The 19661-nt window shown below is 44.3% G+C and overlaps 1 protein-coding gene across 1 annotated transcript in view; it reads left to right on the top strand.

Annotated features, from left to right (window-relative positions):
* PPM1H (protein phosphatase, Mg2+/Mn2+ dependent 1H) overlaps positions 1-19190 on the top strand; it is a gene marked incomplete at its 3' end in the record, with an annotated part of 135796 nt that extends 116606 nt beyond the window's left edge. The window contains exons 7-10 of the mRNA XM_082013925.1: positions 2764-2827; positions 4521-4628; positions 12791-12942; positions 19043-19190. Coding sequence (XP_081870051.1) covers positions 2764-2827; positions 4521-4628; positions 12791-12942; positions 19043-19190 — 472 coding nt within the window. The remainder of the gene's footprint in view (positions 1-2763; positions 2828-4520; positions 4629-12790; positions 12943-19042) is intronic.
* Between the last annotated feature and the right edge of the window lie 471 nt (positions 19191-19661).

Raw genomic sequence — 19661 nt, 5'->3', positions numbered from 1 at the left:
TGCTGATAATTTTTCAGGCAATAACAACATCAACAGAAAAAGCATGTTTGAGATGAGTCTTGACACCGAAGTTCTGAGCCCAAGAGGAGTTTTGCTGTGAGAAAACCACAAAACAAATCACTGTAGCCTTCCAGGCCTCCCTCACTTAGTCGCATAGCTTCAGGAGGTCATAGGCTAGCCAGCTGCCCTTCCTAATCTGCTGATGAAACAAGTTAGCTTGAGCCCTTGCAACACGGCTGCTTCTAGCATCCTTACACCGTTGTGTCACAGTTGAAGGCCCTAGGGACAATAGTCCTTATGGTGGTTTCGTAAAAGATCCTGGACTTGGCAGTGGGGACCATTCTTTTGAAGGACGCCAACGTAAATTATGTATTTTTCACCCTTTCTTACTTTCCATCTTCCTAAAGCACAGTCAGTGTGAGGTGCTACACAGGAGAATATAAGGAAGGAGGAGAGAGACGGAAGAAAACTTGGTCCCTGTTTTTGGCTACTTACAGGACAGTGTATAGTAAGGGCTTTGGTCTTAAGTATTTGTAGTTATCTTGCAGATAATACAGTTTGTGGGTAAAGAATGGGTTTGGTTTTTCCTTTAAAAAGGGCGTTGTAAATAGTTAAATCGCATCACCTTAGTCTTGTTTGCTATTTGAACAAATATGTACAACTTGAAAATCCAGTAGAAATTGTCATCTTGTCAGGCTTGTGGTTTGATTAGTCATTTGACTCTGATGCCCAGCATGGACTCAGCTGATACCCTTTTCCTTGGTGTCAGAGCACAACTAGCGCTATGCAAGGAGTGGGAAGGAGTTCAGACTCCACCTCAAGGAGATTTTTCCAGGGCTCCCAGCGCTATAGGTCCAGCTGGAAGCTTTGGGACATGTTCATGAGCAGCCAGGGATGGTAAAATTTTTTCTACACGTTCAATCCAGAATATCCAAGTTGGTGAGTGAGGCAGAAATGTTGGAAATAAAGGAAGAAACCAGAGTGAAGTCCATGACTGACTCATCCTTCCCAATAAAATGCTATTCCAGAGTTTAAACATCAGGGAAGTATTATCATGCTGGCTACATGTAGTGATTTGTGCCTTTTTGTTTGGTTTAAGAGCTAGTCCGTTTGCCCTCCCCAGTACAAAATGCCATTTAAATGTCTTCACTGTATAGTGTCTTATAGAGATGCCCAAGTATCGTGGTTATATACCCAAGATATTCTTGACTACGTGGTCTCCCATGAAGCACCCACTGTGTTTCTCAAACCTCACCTCGTTCCGTTTTGGTATTTCACACATAGTAATGTTTTGTAGTACGGAAGCAGAGTCCTCCACTACTATTTCTTCTATATGTTTTGGTTGCTTTTGCTTTTTTCTTCCCCCTCCCCTCACCCCCAAGCCCTAATATGGGCCCTACCTGTAGTTACTGGGAAATGTAAAGGTGGGGTTTAAATGTCTATTGCTACTCTCTTTAAGTCTGAGGCTTGCCTAGGTGATGCAGTATGTATAGCTGTGTTAACACAGCACCATTTATTGATCCTGGGTCTATGCCGTATTTTGGAGAAGCAGGGGGCAGTTCGATTACAATCTAGGATTTCACCCTTAATTTTTAATTTCCTGCTGGTTTGTGTCACAGCCTTGACATTGCTTAAACCTGATCAAATGCGACTCCCCAGAGCTCAAGCAGCCAGCCCGGCTGGAGAGCAGCGCAGCAGGGGCTGGTGGTGGCTGGCAGGGGACCTGCCACGGCGCCTTCCCTCCTCCCGCTTCTCCCTTCTGCTTCGACAGGGAGCGCTGATTTTTCACCCCAAGGGCTTTGGGCAGGGGTGCTGCACAGGGAGAGGAGGACAGCGTGCAGGTAAAGGCTGGGGAGGGACAATTTTGTGGTATGAAGGGAAGCGTGTCCTTCTAGGGCGAGGTACTTTAACCGAAGAGGCTCGCCAGCACCTCGGCTTGAGCATGTGTTATACAAACCACGGCACTCTACGGTTTATGCGAATGACAGCCTTTTTTTTTTTTTTTTTTCTCACTGGCAAAATTGCTCACCTTCTCACCTCATCAATGTCAACAGCTGGATGTGTAAAAGGTAGAGTGCGCAGGCATGCCGTAAACAGAATCAGAGCACGAGCATTTATTTCTCTTGTCTCTTGGCCATGGGAAAACTGCTGTGAAATGTGAAATCTCTGACAACCTTGACTGTTGCAGTCAAGGTCAAATGAGCACTAAATATCCTTCTAAGATTCTTCAGTATGTGAAGCTTGTCTTGGTTTAAGCGGTCTTGAAAGGTGAGAACAGTATCGGAGAACTGTTTCACACTTAGACTGTGTACATGTCCTGTTGTTGCTCACTATTTAATGTTAACAGTGTGAATCTATTCATTGGTTAGCTTCTTGGTGGGCTTGGGGCTTTGGGGTTTTGTTGGTTTGGTTGGTTGGTTGGGGTTTTTTTCTGATACTGTATTATGATATAGCCATAGCCAATGATACCTTACCTGATTAGGATGTTATTCCAGTCCACCTCTTGTTCCTTGCAAGCAATAGGAGCAGCTTGGCATGTTAGATATTTGCTCATGTTCACTTTTCCTTTTGGTGAAATGGATAATTATTTAGGGAGAATCTTTCCACAGAAAAAGAAATTTACATCTTGGTTCAAAGACAGAGTCCTTAGGAAAAATTACTATTTAATTTTTTTTTTTTTTAATATCACAGCTGCTTGTCTCAGGGCACTGGGTCACTAATTGAGTGCAAGCTTTATAAATGTTGTCTGTCCTCCCCCCACAGGGCATACAAAACCATTGAGGAAGATGACTTGAAGTTTCCCCTTATATATGGAGAAGGCAAGAAGGTGGGCACATTTGCTTTCCTCAGACCAAAGGAAGAAGGAATTCTGTGCTGTTTACCACTCAATTTAGCCTGTGGCAGTCCAGTGTTTTCCACTCAGTATCTCTTTATTTTATCGCTCTGACAGCTTGAAAGAATATCTTGGTTCTGTCATAAATCAGTCTCATGTCTGGGGGGGTGGAGGGGAGAGCTCAACATACTAAAAAGCATTTTTATAGCAAACAGTCATTTGCTGTTCAGTTTGCTTTTGTTTTTCTTTCATTGTAAGTAGGCTACAATGAGACCATCTTAAATAATTGACTTAAAATGTTCCTGGTTTCATTGTAAAATATAACTAAGCTGGATGAAGATAGCAAGATACCTCATGTTTGCTGAAGACAAAGCAGGAGGATATTTAATAGTGCTCTGAGATGCAAAACTCTAATTTAGGAAGGGGAGGGATCAGGGCAGAATTTGGAAAGTATAACACCCCTTAACTGTATCTTCTTCAGATAGTGTACGTGAACTCACTGTTGAATTTCTCTGATGTGAATGCTGATAGCTTTTCTTGAAAGGGACAAACGAACCATTACGTTTGGGTGTACTTTGTTTCCAGTTCTGTGATTAAGAACGGTGAGATCATTAGTGCTGATCCCAGCAAGCTTAGCTGGATGCAGCAATAGGATCAATACAAGGACTCAGTGGTGTCAGTTTGCCGATATTGGTATGCTCGCTGTGTTTCTAAATAGTGCTCCCCTGCTGCATTAGGTTATTATCTCAATGCAAAAATACACGGTCTTCAAAATTAGTCCAAGTTTTGAAGGTTCAGACCTGCAGCTTATCTTTGAATTTGGTTAGGTTTGTAATTATTTGCAAAATGTTTCATGCACATCTTTTTAATTTACTTTCTTATTGCCTTATGGAGCCAGGGTTTAGTGAGACAAAATAATTTTGAGTCAGTTGCTTGCTGTTATTGATGCTGTGAGCTCTCTTATTCAGAAGCTGTTGTGGCTAAACTAGAGTTTGGGGAAAGCGATATGCAGTGAGCGAGGTTCCCCATGAGGCAGGCTGCCTGGTCAATCTTTGCAGAAGCGTTAATGAAGAAGAGCCCAGCACCTTTTGGGAAATAGCTCATGTTGCAGAGCAAGGTGCCTGGGGAAGGAAGTGGTAGATCTGAGGTAACAGCAGACCTGCCGTGGACCGGCCTTCCACAGAGGAGAACACTGTGGTCAGTGCCACCATCACCTGTGTGTTCAGCAATTTAAGGTGGCCTTTGGCACTTTTCCTTGGTGGAGGGAATATACGGCAATATGTCAATAGGAAGAGACCGCAGCTTTCTTAGGTGAGTAATTAGGTTCCTCATTCTTTTTATAAAACCTGTTTACTAACAGTATAACTTGCTGAAGGAATGCCTCCAGTGAGGTGACTGGGTTAGGTTTCCATAGTCCCCGTCCCTCACAGGTGGTCACAGTCTAAGATGGGTGCACACAGGCTGAGATGTGGACAAATACAAAGCTTGCAATAATGAGGGAAATGGAGGTGCCATGAGTGTAAAAAGCTTTGAAGTAGATTAACTGTGTTTAAATCTAGAGTTTCCAGGTGAGAAAAGGGAAATCATCCCTAACTGTAGCAGTTATGGAGTAGGAATGCTGTCTCTTTCCCTATTGACACAGTGCACGTAACAAGATTTGATCCCATTGCTTTTCTTTTTTTTCCAGGCTCGGGTTATGGCAACAATTGGAGTGACCCGAGGACTGGGAGACCATGACCTGAAAGTGCACGACTCCAATATATATATCAAACCTTTCCTGTCCTCATCTCCTGAGGTAAAACAGCTAAGGTTCAACTATCTGATTTGTGGGAGACAGACAAATATTCTTAGTGTGCTTATTTGTTCTTCCCAAATCGACCATTCTGATTGTTGTCCAATTCAGGTAACATGCTGCCCTTCCCAAAGGGAAGTAACATCTATGTAGTAGGAACGTTCCAAGTTCCCCAGCTGTGTGCCCTGGCTGGAGTTGCTCCACATCCCTGGCAGAGCATTGATGCCTTCTCACTCCTTGCTCTATGGTTATCCCATAGCCTCGCTGCTCAGTGTGACAGATGCCCATCTCTCCCCACCTTCATGTGCTCTAGCTCCCCTTGAGGCCTAGATCATGCTGCCTTCACAGAAGCTGATGTAAATCTGTGTTCTCCAAAAGGGAGCACTGTATGTCTTCCACATAGTAACCTGCATTACACATAGGATACCAGATCAACTCTTAAGCTGGAAAATGCCAAGAGCAATTGGAAGAGTGCTTTATGGTTCTCTCTGTCTGCCCCCTCACCTCTAGTTCTTAATTCTTTATGGTGGTTTTGTGCAAACACCAAATAATGGCAGGAATGGCAGTGTGCATTCCCAAATGATGGCATAACGAGTGGATTATGCAGTATTTGTGTTGGAATAGTTTTAAATGCCTCCATCATTCTGCCTTGCCTCACCACAAACAATTCAAGGTTTTGACCGCCAGAGACATTGTACTGAAGGATATCAAGCCTTCCAAAGGGATTTAAATGTATTCGTTAAGAAGAAACATGCAAACCTCGCTTTTTTCCCCTCTGTAACTGCATTCCTGCTCCTACATCAAGGAACAGATGACACATATTTTTCATAAAATATTTAGCAAGGGCAAACCATCTGATGACAGCACAAAAAAAGGAGGTTTTGCTTCCATGGCCCAAATGCTGAGAGCCGTTAAATGGCTTGCTGGAGTTTTAACCATACACAGTGTTTGACCTTGAATTTATTGCTTGCTATAGCAGTGCAAGAGAATGAAAATACACAAATGACATAATACTGCTAGGAAGGAAGCAAATTATTAAATTAACCTTGCTTAGAACATCTTTTAGACTTAACAAATAAAAATTTAAAAAGTGATGAGAGATTCTGGCCCTGAAGAAAAAGGGGGAGATCTACAGACAGCCCCTTCTTTATGTTTCCTTGCTGTCAGCCCAGTACCTTCCCTCTTCCCGCCCTTTGAATGTGTGGTATCCCTCACTTGGGACCTGCTCCTGTTCTCAGCCAGGCAGGCAGCAGCTCTGTTCTCATCACTGTGATGGATTTGTTTAGTGCCAGCGAAATGATGCAATTCTACCTATTTATTTTTCTTTCTGGCATGCTGAGACCCAGTGTTTCTGGGGTATGTAATGGCTGCAGCACAGTATCTCAGCAGCATCACCTCTGCCAATTGCTGCTGCGGTATCTGTCTGTGTGTATAAACCAAAGCTTCTCGTGGGCTTTTCTGATTTGTGTGGAGTCTGTCTGTACGTGTTCAAATTCTGGAATATGACATCCAGTTCATATGCTGTCCACGTTTCAGGATCTCTTAACTGCTTTGCAAAAGGGAAGCAAAATTGGCTTTGTTTCCACATTCCCTTCACAGCTAAATTCAGCAGAAATGTACGAAGGCAGGAGGGGGAAAGACAGAGCACCAGCCGCCTCAGTTGAGAGATACTGGCAAAAAAAGCCCTGAATCTTATTAGGAAGTAACATATGCTCCAACTTGCTTTCCATTGCACCTCCTTCTCTTAATCGTCTCTTCCTTCTTTTCCCAGAGAGAGCCCCAGTGCTTTATCTCCTCGTGTTTTTCCCTGACTTGTTCTGTCCATACATGGACAGTGCATCTTGCACAGAAACCAGCATTAAGAAACGATGTTTTTTGTGCTGCCATCTGGGAAGCTTGGCACTTGGAATTAAAGGCAGTGGCGTCAAGCAGCAGTCATATTTGGCCCTTGTGCAGCATTGGATTTCGAATTCTTTATATAGAGGTAGGGGAATACAATGTCTGGTTTCCAGACCTGGAAAAGGGGAGGCACAGGAAATCAAGGTGCACAGTGAGTCGTGACAGAGGATCCAAGTCCTCTGGCTTCTGTTTCTGTGCCATAATTACAGCATCCTTTCCCAAGTTGGGGGCAATGTGGTGAGTTTTCAGACTATTTTACTTTCAGCATGACAAAGCTCTGATATGCCATGTCCACCAGAATTTAGCTCAAGGAAAGGTAAGCATCCCTGAGACTACATCCAGAAATGGGCATATAAAAGTAATTTGAGGGTAGTGTGAAATGATACTTTGATAGAGTGCCAGGCTATGGGAGAAGTCATGTAGCCAAGACTGACAAATGTAATCAGGATTCAGTGGCTCAGCTGTTACGAGACCAGATTTGGAGGACTTCTGCAGGTTGGTGAGCGCTAGAGAATTGAGCCTTTTATAATGAACTGGAGTAGCACAAAGCAGGCTAGCCATGGCTGAGGCTCTCTGGCATGGAATTAAATATTTATTTTTCATAATGGAACAGTTCATTTGAAAGCTTTCAGCAGGAAATTCTGCTTTTCAAAGCTCAGCAAGAGCCGCCTTGTTGCAGCTGAAAAGCAGAATTTCATCCTGAAATTTTTCAAATGGCGGCTCAGCCGTTTGGTGAGAGAGGTGTGGCTTCACGGCAGTGTTTGGCCCTTGCCAGCGATGAAGCTGAAGCCACCCACCACAGCAAATGATAAGAAGGTAATGAAGGAGAATTTTTCTCCTTCCATTATGCTAGTAAAATCTTTCTGACAACTCCACAAATATGTCAAAGGAGAATATTTTAGATTCACATCTGCTTTCTGGAGAAATCTTTAGGAATTACACCGTTTAAAGGAACAAGCAAGGCAAAGACTTATAGTAGTACAGTGTGATCAAAGGGAGTCAAGGTGGTTTCAAGAAGCAAACATCCACCTTAGTGGCTTGAAGTCCTTCAGGGTTATGTCTACCAGAGAATTAAAAAAAATAATAAATGCAGTAGATGGTCTTGCATGAGCACTTTGATTTCTCAGAAAATGTTTGAGAAACTGTTCTGTATCACAGGTTATTAATATAAAAGATATGAAGCTACAGACTAAGTGGAAAGTTGGCACAGTCTACTGGAAATTGGCTAAAGGGCAGGAAACAAAGGGTGGCAGTAAAAAGCTAAAAGGAGATTAATTGGTGAGTGCTGCAGGGAGCAGTGTTGGGACCCGCTTTTTATTATTTACATATAAATTACTTGGAGGGTGGTATTGAAAGATCTCACTGTTTGCCAGCGAAGCTGTGCTGGATAACACTGCGCATAAAAAGGGACGATACAATTAAGAACGGGCTTAATTTATTGAAGTAGCTGAGTTGATCAGTAGTGTAGGCGAGTGAATGTGGGCTGTTGTTTGGCTTCAGTTCCCCCGGGGCTGGCTGCTGAGGAGCACCTCAGGTGGCTGCAGGCTCTCATGTCACTCTGTTGTGAATGGTTTTCGAGCTGCAGGGACTCGCGTTGGCTGCCTCTTAAAAACAAACCTGGCAAACAAGCCGCAGCGCCTTCGCAGAGCTGCTGCCGTCCTTTTCAGCAGCCAAACGCAGGTTTTGTCCTGTGGGTAGATCTGTTTGAAATGTAAATATAAAACCGACCCAGCTGTCTGTTGCTTGCCCAGAGCATTTTTCTCAGCGCTTTTGACTGCATGTAGGTGAGCAATATGAGAAACAAATACCTGGATTGAAGAAAGGCTTTATGTGACAAACTGCATAACGCATGTTCAGAAAGATGTCATGTGTGGCTGTGTGCTCTAGCAGTGTGTATCCACTGTTACCTATCAGCAGAGATCCGTAAGTACCAGTCAGGATAAAATACAGTGTGACCCAGTGCTTATTGTCATAGGTGCTTGTGCTGACAAGGTCCTGGTGCTCCTTCCTTGTAGTAGCTGGCTTTTAAAATTTTCTGGTTGCTAAAGTCAGGTTTAGCTAGTGAACAGGTCAGCTGCTCTACATCAAGACAGACATCAGTGGATGGTAGAAGTACAGTGACCAAACTGGGCTCCTTTGACAGCTGCTCTGACGCTTCAGAGATATTGAAGAGTGAGAAAGTTTGTCAGGACAGCACAGGAGGCAGAGGAGAGAGCACAGGTAGCCCAAGGTGTTTGGGGCAGAGGACACAAGTTCTGGGGGGCATTATCAGGATTGACATCTGGCTGCAGAAGCAACGAGTCATGAGGGAAAGACTGAAGATTCGGGGTGGAACTGATAGGAAATTTGTCAAGGGTGCAGCACCAGTTAAGGAAACCGCTGCACTGCTGGATGGTATCTGGCCAGCCATCATCTGTGTGAGCGGGGCTATGTAATACTGTTTCACAGTGCGTGCAGCTTTGTGCAAACTTATGCCGCAGGCAGAACGTTGCCTAAACCTCACTGTTGTTTAGTTTCCTGAAATACAGCTACGGAAAGGAGGTGGTCATTAGGTAGGTTGGCTCTGGAATTAAAAAAAAAAAAAAAATCAAAAAGTAGTAATCTCCATTGGAGGCAAAGAGCTGTTTTCGGTCACATAATATTTACAGGGCAGTGGGGTTGCTTGCTGTTGCAGGCACTTAAGTAACTCCCCGGATCTCTGCTTGTCTTTCTGAAACTCCAGCATATCACACTCCCTCACCTTTTTTGTACAGCGTGCGTGGAACATACTGTGGGGTGTTGCCCAACGTGGGGTGTTGCCCAACATGTGGTGCGTGGAGTGGGTGTTCAGTGAGCTCTGGTGGTCTGAGCATCTATTACGTGCGCTTTGGTGGTGCTGCCCACCTGTGTGCCTCCGGCAGCTCTTCTCTCACACCGCTCCGTGTCCAGCTCAAGGCATGCGTTGCTACTGCAAGAGACCCCCACTGAAAATAAGAACTAAAACAAAGCTGCTGGCAGAAAAGTGAAGGATTAGGAGCTGGCTTGTTTCTGTGCCTGGGCAAGGCAGTCTGTGAGCAAACCTGAACCTACAATAGACTGGACAGCTCTAAATTAACTCATTTTTGTCAGCAACACCCTAAGAGCACCTGCAGCTGTATTTTAGACATCTGAGAAAAGACAGAAAGAAAAAGCTTAATTTTCTCTTAAGTATTGTGTGGACATGGCTGCCTTGATGTCTTACTGCTGCAGTATTTGGAAGACAGACAAAGCTGCATTTCAGTGAACATTTTCTTGCAAGTGCTACCTGATCCTTATATACAAGAATCTTACCTGAAGTTGCCCCAAGCTTGCCTCCAGTAAGCTTGGCACTGTTTTGCTTAGCCTTAGTACCAGCCTAGCATCCCTTATTGCTCACTCCACTGCCTTTCTCTGCACCTCTTATGATCTCTAGTTCCTTCGCAATGGTACCCATTTCTGGAGGTGCTCAGTTCACAAAGCTTTTGCTTTGAGGAAGTAACTGTTTTGTTCCCAGATTACCCATAAAATCAGTGATTGCATTGTTTCTTTTCCATTTCCCCAAAAAACTAAACATGTTCTTGGTCAAATGATCTGTTCTTGGTGTTGCTCTAGCATTGTGTGACACCAAGGATTTGGACCTTTTGACTTGTGAATTTGCTGCAGGTGGCTTTGATAAGTTTCTTACACACCCTGGTGCTGCTCCCCAGTCAGACAAGATTGTTCATTTCAGGAGGATTCAAATCAGTGATGCATGGTCTTGGTTTCCTGCCTTCTTCCCCACCAACGCTGTGAAAAAGGCTCTTGTGTACTTTGCCTGGGTGGGAGAGCCATGGTAGACGTGTTTTTTTTAGTGCTGATGTTTGAAGTTTGTTTTTTCCTGCAAAGGGCGTGCTTGCTGAGCGCATCCCTGAGCATTAACCCTGATGCTTTCTCAAATATTTGCCCGTACCCAAGAAATCTGACCAGAACATGTACTCCTTATTGATGGCTGTATTGGCCAACTTACCCCCCACACCCCAGTGATTTCTGAGTTGAAACCCTGGGCTGTTATAGGCTGAACTAAACTTTGGGGAATGGGGACTATGGCAACTACTGGTTTCTGTGCAATGGGCTTGAGAGAAGAGCTGTGCTATACACAGGGATCTATAACAGTATTCCCACTCAGTCAGAATAAGGAGATCTGCTCTAATGAAGAGAGTATCTTGCCTTGACTTTAATCCTCTCCAAAGTCCTTATTCAGCTGCTCCTGTAGATAATGAAGTGAAGGCTACATTTTCCAAATGACCTTCTTGTACTTTTGAGTGAAAGATGAACAAGTAAGGATTAGCAGTGAGGTCTAGGTGATTTTTTTTTTTTTCCCCTCTAGTACTCTTGCAGTCCCATAAAATCATAATTACATTAAAAGGTCCAGCTATTTTATGTGCATTGCCTGCTTCGTGGTTCCTAAAGGGAGAATGCACCAGGAGGGTGAATAAAACAGCTCGTATTTTCTAGTTCTGCCAAGTGCTCATCCCAACAAATTTCCTGACTGCCGCTGCTGTTAGTGGAGCCCAAGGCCGGCGCAGGGCGTGTGATGAGGTGCACCATTTCCAAACTTCAGTACAGATGATCGTTTCTTCCTGTCTGCGTTGCCAAGGTTGTGACACTTCTTTCAAACTGTAGTTGTTACTGTGGTAATTAAAGTGCTCTATGAGTGCTTCCTAACGGCTCCTCATTGCAGCCTGGGAATCGCAGGCGGTTTGTCAGCCGGATTGCAGAGTGTGCTGGAGGGACAGTTACACCCAGCTAAAGGGTCGTTTTAAAAAACTTACCATGACCTTTGCTCATATTCTGGCTGGGCTGATGGCCTGCCAGTCCGCCCGGTGTCTGCCCCCTCTGCTCCCGCTTTCCCCGGCCTCATCGGGAAGAGGACGGTGGAAGTTGCCGTAAAGGCAGGGTGTTACGGAGATGCCAGCAGCAGTGCTCAGCCTGGCTGTGGCTGCAGACTGATGAGGTGAAGCCGGTGGGTATTGTAACGGTGTGGAGAAGCTTGGAGGTTCACTCTTGTGCAGATCTCGAATCGGTCTCTACCCTCTGAATTCCTTACAGATAAACGTAACCGAGCAGGTAAATAGTTTCTCTCCATTTCATCAAACTACTCGCTGTCGTGGTTTAGCCCCAGACGGCAACTAAGCCCCACACAGCTGCTCACTCCCCCACCATGGGACGAGGGAGAGAATCAGAAGAGTAAAAGTGAGAAAACTCGTGGGTTGAGAAAAAAACAGTTTAATAAGTAAAGCAAAAGCCGCGCGCACAAGCAAAGCAAAACAAGGAATTCATTCACCGCTCCCCATGGGCAGGCAGGTGTTCAGCCGTCTCCAGGGAAGCTGGGCTCCGTCACACATAATGGTTGCTTGGGAAGACAGACGCCATAACTCTGAACGTCCTTCCACATCTCCCTTCTTCTTCCCACAGCTTTATATACCAAGCATGACGTCACATGGTATGGAATATCCCTTTGGCCAGCCTGGGTCAGCTGTCCTGGCTGTGTCCCCTCGCAGCCTCCCGTGCACCCCAGGCTGCTCGCTGGCAGGCCAGCACGACAAGCTGGACAGTCCTGGACTGCTTAGCAACAACTGAAAACATCAGCACATTATCAACATTTTCTCATTCCAAACCCAAAATACAGCCTCGTACAAGCTTCTGTGAAGAAAATTAACTCCATCCCAGCTGAAACCAGGACACTTGCCCAGGCATAATTCTTGAGTGTAGTGGCTGCCTCAGGCATCACATTCATTTTTCTAGACCTTCGGCAACACGGGCATTTCCAAACATGTGCAATTTATCTGTCAGAGTTAAATAGATCTGGACAAATAGTGAAAACAATTATTTGTGAATATTTTATTATAAAATATCAAAAATTCATCAAATAAATTATTCAGCTTCCATATGACTAGTCCTGCCAACGATAGGGAAGAGCCTCACGCGCCGAGCCAGGCTGCTGGGTGGGGGAGGCTTCGAGCACTGCTGGCAGCACGCAGCATGGTGCTTTGCAGCCTTGCTCAGGAACACTTGCATCCATCCTGGCACCTGAGCTGTGCCGAGCCGGGTTGGGGAGAGTTGCTGGCTCAAGGGCTAAATTGGAGATAGACCCCAGCAAGTGCTGCGGGAGAGGTATTTCGGTGCCCTGGCCGAACCTGCTAACTCACAGCCAAACTCAGCAACGTTTCACAAACAGGTCAGACAGTCTCTTCCTTCATGAATGTCTCTTGGGTTTTTTTTTGTTTTAGGTGAGAGTCTATGACCTGCTGCAGTACGAGCATGGGCCAGATGATGTTCTGATCCTAGCTACTGATGGACTCTGGGATGTGCTGTTAAATGAAGAAGTGGCAGAAGCTGTCACTAGCTTTCTACCAAACTGTGACCCTGATGATCCCCACAGGTTTGTGCTGATCCCTGGCTTTCTAGCTACTCTATGGAAGTGAGAGTCCTTTTTGGTAACGTATAACGATTGTTATACGAATAACAATCAGTAAAGATGCGGCACTTGACTTTTTTTTTTTTCTGTTACAAGTCCGAATTGCCAGCCTTCAAAGGAAAAGTTGTGGGGTCACAGTATCTTGGCATGGGATCCATTTTGCTTGCTCTGCTAGCTCCTGTGGAAACTATAGGAGGCTGACGTCTTAGAAGAACATGGCAACAGGTCTCTGTCTCCAGCAGTTTTCCACTTAACTCTCCTGGATGGTCCTTTAACAGTAAAGATTGTTGCTCACTAGGACTTCATCAGCATATACCTCCCTCTCTCTCGCTGTATGTATAAATACTGCACAGAGTGGTTCCTCATTCCTGGTCATGCCGTGACCTTTAAACCTACCTTCAGTAGGGGATGCTCAGTGCTGCCAGCTACAGGACAGGTGTGGTGACAAAATAGATGAAAATAGACGGAAAGTCCGACTCTATTTCCTTTAGTTGGATTCTGTTGCATTTCACAATTTTAACCTACCTCATCGTTTTCATTTTCCTGTCTTTATCACCTCTTACTTGATCAGTTGCTCTCTTTAAAACATACCATCCAGCAAACAAGTTCCCAAACAACTAGCAAAAGCGCTGCCTTGAGTGAGTCCATCAGTCTGTTGCTGGATTCAGTGTTGCCATGAATTAAAATATTAGAGATCAGAAGTCTCTCGTTTGTAAAAGGGAGGACTGTGAAAGTTGAAAGAGCTTTATCCTTCCCTAGGGACTGTTCAGGAAGGGAAGTGTGTGTTGCTCCTGAATTCAGGCCCGTCTGTCGCTGTCTTCTGCCCTCGCCCTGGGCTGAGAGTGAGGAAAAGAGCTTTTATGCAACCTCAGTTGGCCTGCGGAAAGCAGAGCTTCAGAAATAAGCTCTGGGATATCTCGGCATCCAAGTGAAAACATGCGAGAGCTCAAGTTACAGTTGTTTAGATGCGGCAACTCTTGAGGACACAGGGAAACCCATCTCAAAATGACTGGTGTTTCTCATGTTTCTAAGTGGTCATCCTCTCAGGGTCAGCCCTGTTCTCTTTCAGCAAACAAGGAAGGTAACTGGGACCCCCTGACAGCCACTTGGGTTTTAAAGTGAGAGCAGCTCCAGAGTAACTCACAAGCAGTATTTTCATGCTTACAAAATATTTTCCGCTTACAAACATGGAATGCAAAACAAGGTTTTGCTGCAAGCAGTCAGTCTTCAGGTGAACGAATGGTTAGCATGAAGCTGCAACTGCAATGTTTTGACCTTCTCCACCTCCTTGCACTGAAGAGGAGATGTGGTATGAATGACAGTCAGGGCTGTCTTTACTTCAGCAAAGCATGGAAGTGTCCCTGCCCTCTCTCTGGGAGGAGATCAGGCAGGATTAGCGAGGGGCCCTTCCAGGACATCTGGCCCTGTGCTATGCAGATATGCCATTAATTTAAGGTAGGAGAAGATGCCCCACCCTAGCACTGTCCAGAAGTGCTAGGGAGCTTTTGCTCACATTTCTGCACCCCTGGCTCTCCTCTTGCAAAGGCACCCTGTAAAATATAATACCTCTGCTCTGCTCTGTCTCCATTCTCATCTAGTAATTGGGAGAAGTTGTCTCTTCCTACCATCCTTGCTGGTCCTGTCTGTTGTGAATACAGTCTGGGTGTGTTGTGTCTGTCTTGTTCCTTTTGGTCTTTCCAAAGCTGGTGATGGCCACCGCGTTTGCTGCAGTAGGAATGGGAATTCTATGTTTAATCTTTTGACTTGCTAGGTGAGTAATTTTTCATCCATTATAAAACAGTCATAGTAATCAGAGACACTAAAGGGAAAAAAGAGATTTTTGTTTCATTTAGATTTGTTTGTGCTGGTCTAGCCCCAGTAGTTGTGGGGGATTAGTCCCTGTTCGTGCCAGCATGAGTACAACACGCTCCAGAACTGGGCCTGCTGTATTATGGGTTAGAACAAACACATTTATTAGTGTTTGACCTACTGGTCTATGAATGGACATCTGAATTGAAAATTAATTTGTTCTTTTAAGTAACTTTGTGCCAGGTCATTTAGAGGCTTACAAATGGTGGTGGCAAGATATTTCTCATACCAGCTTGCAAAAGGTAATTAGAGCAGTCCCTCATAGTTTACAATGATATTTATGAAAATTACCTTTGTGGAATTGCTCTTGCTGCTTAATTGTAAAGAATATTTAAAGGGTTTAAAGTACTGTGTGAGAGGTTTTACGTAATTACTTCACAGTGGTCCAAATGAGGTATAACTAATGAATTTACAATAGCATCGCAGCTCAGACTGTGGAGCTGCATTCATTGCTCTCACTAGTCAGTGACAGGAAAATCTTGTTTGCAGTATTATCAGTGTTACATTTAAAGGAAATGTTATCCCACAAAATGTCAGGTTCTGTGATGGGTGTAGCGACATAGTCTGTGGTGAAGTGATCAGCTGGAAATGTGAAATCTCCAGGGATGTAGAAAACTTGTCAGAACGTAAGAAAGAGACTTGCCTCCTGGATTTGGTAATGCTGTGGTCTTCTGGAGAACCCACCTGTGGAGCAGACTCTGGATCCACCAGACCCAGTAGCCTACTTATTCCCTGACAGCAGCATATTTTAAAAAAAAAAAAAAAAGCTAGGGAGGAGGATTTTAGAGCTGCAGAGTACTTATCTGTTACGTAATTAGCTCTTTGAGGGAACAATATCCCTCCCATTTGAATTAGAAGTCATTTTATAGGCTGATGGGTAAGAGCTTACAGCCCTCAGCAATGCTCTTGGGACTCTCTCCTGCTGATACTTACTGTCAGAACTGTGCGTGTTTGTTACCCACAGAAAAACATCTTTGAATCCTGTCAAACATAGCATGTCCAAGTGCAGGGAGAGCAAAGTCCTGGGGTTTGTCTTCACCCAGACAGGCAGACACAGCCTCAGGGGAGTTGGGCAGCAGGTGAGGGCAGCACAGGCTTGATTAGAGAACAGTTCCTCCATGAGGGCGATGGACTGAAGAAGCTCGGGGGGAGCTGGATTTCTTAGCCAGCTCATCTCTTACGGGTATTGTGGCAGACAAGAGCCTGAAGGGGACCCTGAGTGGAGAACAGGTGGTGGTGACACACTGCTGCTTTCTGTACGTCATCTCTCTGAAGAGGTATGAAGATAGAGAAGCATGACTTGCCCATTTCCTTCAAATGTGCTTATGCAGGTTTACCCACTGACCTTGGGAATCTCTTATTTTTCTCATCCTCCCTCCTTGTCCTTTCTTGTTCCCTCTCACTCTCTCTCACCACTAGCTAGAGATTTATGAGGGTGCTGGGGATTTGCTCCACCCCTGCTGGGTGTGGGAAGATAAGAAGCTGCTCAGACAGCAGCATGTTTCCCCCACTGTCACCATTTCTCCTGCAGTACTTTCACTGATCAATACTGAAAGCTTCAGCAGAAAAAAAAAAAATACATATTTATTCTTAAAACAGAAAAGTTGTATTCCAGTGAGGCTGTTCATTAGGAGGAAGTGGATACTTTAAAACTACTTCAGCAGTTCTCTAATGCTGTCTTGACAGCTGAATCCCAAGTTCACAGCACTGGAGAATAAAACATTCGGTAATGGACTGCTGCTGCTATTCATCTCCAGGTACAAGAGACTCACCCTATCTCCTCTAGTGCCAAGCTGAACAGCATCACTTCAATTCAGCTCCACACAAGGAGAGGAGTATGTTACCTTGCTGCTGCCTTCACCTGTTCCTTCTCCTTTGCTTCGATGTGCCGGTTTTCTTGTGTATTTCACAGTCTGACTGTGAGAGAATTTCTGGTATATTAAAATTCCTTTTTTTTATCTTGCCTTCTCCAAACATTAAGCAGCAAAAGCTTTATACAATCAAGAGCAATACTCATTCCTTTGTAGTCTTTAGATGTGGGGAGCTCTTGTTAATTAGAAAAAGGAGGAAGGCAAAGTTGTCTCCCAGAATGATGGGTGTTTTCTTCTCTTAAATTATGACAATAGCTGAGAAATCCTTGGAAAAGATGTTATAGCCAAAATTCACTCAGCATCAGACATGCTGTGAATAAATATTCAGTTTCTTGCTTGCCACGTGGAGTCCTTTTGTTCCTCAGCCCTGCATCTGATTTGGGAGCTGGGGAGTCCAAGTATGTATGTTTGGGTTTTTTCCTATTAGAAACTACAATTTCGTATTGCATTAGGACAACAGGGGCAGTGCTGCTTTGTTACATCCTACCGTTGTACCTCGAGGTCGTTGGTACAGACTTATCTGGAACCTCTGGGCAGTGCGGACGTGTGTGTGCCAGCATGTGTGTTAGTTCATGCCTCGGGCCCTTCTCTTACTGCTAGAAGTAAATCTTCTGTGAAGACTAGTGAGGGCTGGAAATTTTACCTCTCGGTACCATTAGGAGCAAGGGGGTGCATTGCTTCTGTACAACATTACTTGGAGTTAACATCAAACCTTTGGGGTAGTCAAATGTTGGTTTGTTTGCACTGAAGAAATCTTTCTAGTAGAGCAAATAAATCTATTCTTGGTTCAAAGGAGTCGCTTGAGTTTAAGGCACCAAAATTGTAGAAACAGAACGTAATTGGGGTTCTTTTCCTTCTTTCATCCCCAGAGAGTGAAGAAAGTCTCTACTGATAGAAATTCCCATTTAATAATGCATTCTGTGGTGAAAATGTCTTGGGTTAGAACAGTCCTGGATACTCATTTAATAAACTTCCCCCACACACACTGCTTCTGATCAGTGGAGATACTGTTCTTTCCCGTTCCTCAGATGGGATCTGGGCAGATCATTTCTGGCCAAGGATCCTCCCTGCAAAAGGGGATCTTGAAATGCAAACACTTTCTTGTCCTTCCTGTTTCTGGAAACTACAGAGGTGTGCTTTGCTTCTGCTGGCCTGTGTGTTTCGCTTCATAGAGCACTGCATCATCTTGGAGGTTGATGCTTATGCTTCAGATAAAACACAGGCAGGCATAATGTTGAACTTTTTTCTTGTCAATCTTTTAAATGTTTGATTAATTTTTAATTATCAAATCATAGAAAAGCTTGCCTCCACCCAACCAAATTCAAAACATCTCAGCCAGATGTTGAACTGATAAAGAAAAACATGTGACCGTAGCTGTTCACCCATAATGAGATTTCTTTCAGAGGAGACCTCTAAATGAGTACACAGATGTGTTGATCTAGTAACAGCAGGTAAAACAGTAAGGGAGAACACATCAGAGTACATGACAGAGCACTGTCATGCACCACCTTTTGGACTCTGACACCCTTCTGCCCCCAAGCAGCATCGATTATTTTTTCAGGGCAGAAAATAACTCCCATAAATCCAATGCTGCTCAGCCCAGCACAGGCTGGGAGTTTTGAAGGAACATGAAACTTGGTATTTCACTAAATTAAGCACTTGACAACTCACATGCACACAGTTTTGACTGAATTCATAAATGTGAAAGAACTGTGGGACTCTGTCAGTCTGGCTGTATTAAATGTAAGTTTCCTTTTCCAGTTTCAGAATAAAAGAGATTTAAAAATCATTCCTACGGTCAAGGAAAACAGACAAGTTAGTCTGCTTGGTTTAAAGTGTAATTTGGATTTTATTTTTAGTGCTCTATTACTTACTTTCAAATTGCTTGCTTTGTTATGGTTTGTCTCTGAAGTAGTCAAGCCATGTTTACCTTCAAGTGTATCAGTGAGCAAAGGTGTAGTTTCCAACAGCAAGTTGTGTTATTTGGGGTCCTCAATTTTTCAGACTACTCCTGGAAAGCAAATTTGTTAAGGCAAGTGTGTTAATATTTTTCTGAAAACTGGTGAAGCTGGACCCCCAAAATGACCAGTGACTTTTCGATCAATTGGTACCTGTCAAATACCTTCAGATTCTGATGCAGGAGCTGTCACTGAACTGGAGGGGGTTGCTTTGTGGCTATACCGTGGTTTGCGTTTCTCCTGCCTGCTTCTAAAACGCTGGGAAACTTGTGCTGGTAGCTTACAGCAGTAAATCTGGCAGGCTGTGAAAACCCACTTTCCTCATGAAGACGAGCACTCCCTGGCTGTATTCTGCCTTTTCCACAGGTACACGCTGGCGGCGCAGGACCTGGTGATGCGAGCCAGAGGAGTGCTGAAGGACCGGGGCTGGCGAATATCCAACGACAGGCTGGGCTCTGGAGACGACATCTCTGTCTACGTCATCCCTTTAATACATGGGAACAAACAGTCCTGAAAGTAGCATCAAGAGTGGTTATAGGATGGGGATCTTTTTGGGAAGGGCCTGTAAGAGACAATATGTTTTTGGTGATCTCACCAGGACACTTCCAATTGATGTAATCTATTCAAAACTAATGCGGGAGGGGTATTTTTCTGCCCAAAAGGTAGGGCTCTGCACATATACTGTATATGATTAAAGACAACCCTTAAGATTACAATTTCCCTATAGAAATGGTTTTGGTGCTTAACAGGAATGGGATTTAAATGCTGCTAGCATATTATGGATTCTGTCATCCCTCCAGGTGGGGAATTATTTTTTTTTCTCTGTTTACCATGTAGCTTGGAAGAGCCATTTCAGTTGTGAAAGAAGTGGGTATCAGAAGCCAAGAAGGCTCCTGAAATCTACGCCCAGATATTCAGGTGACTTGGGTCACATCCCATTTAAAAATACCTATATATACACATATATGAGACTCACGAGTTTTCT

Source organism: Phaethon aethereus (assembly GCF_964289735.1).
Source record: "Phaethon aethereus genome assembly, chromosome: 1".
Classification (NCBI taxonomy): Eukaryota; Metazoa; Chordata; class Aves; order Phaethontiformes; family Phaethontidae; genus Phaethon; species Phaethon aethereus.
Note: the sequence above shows the minus strand (reverse complement) of the source record. Positions and strands in the feature narration are given on the sequence as shown.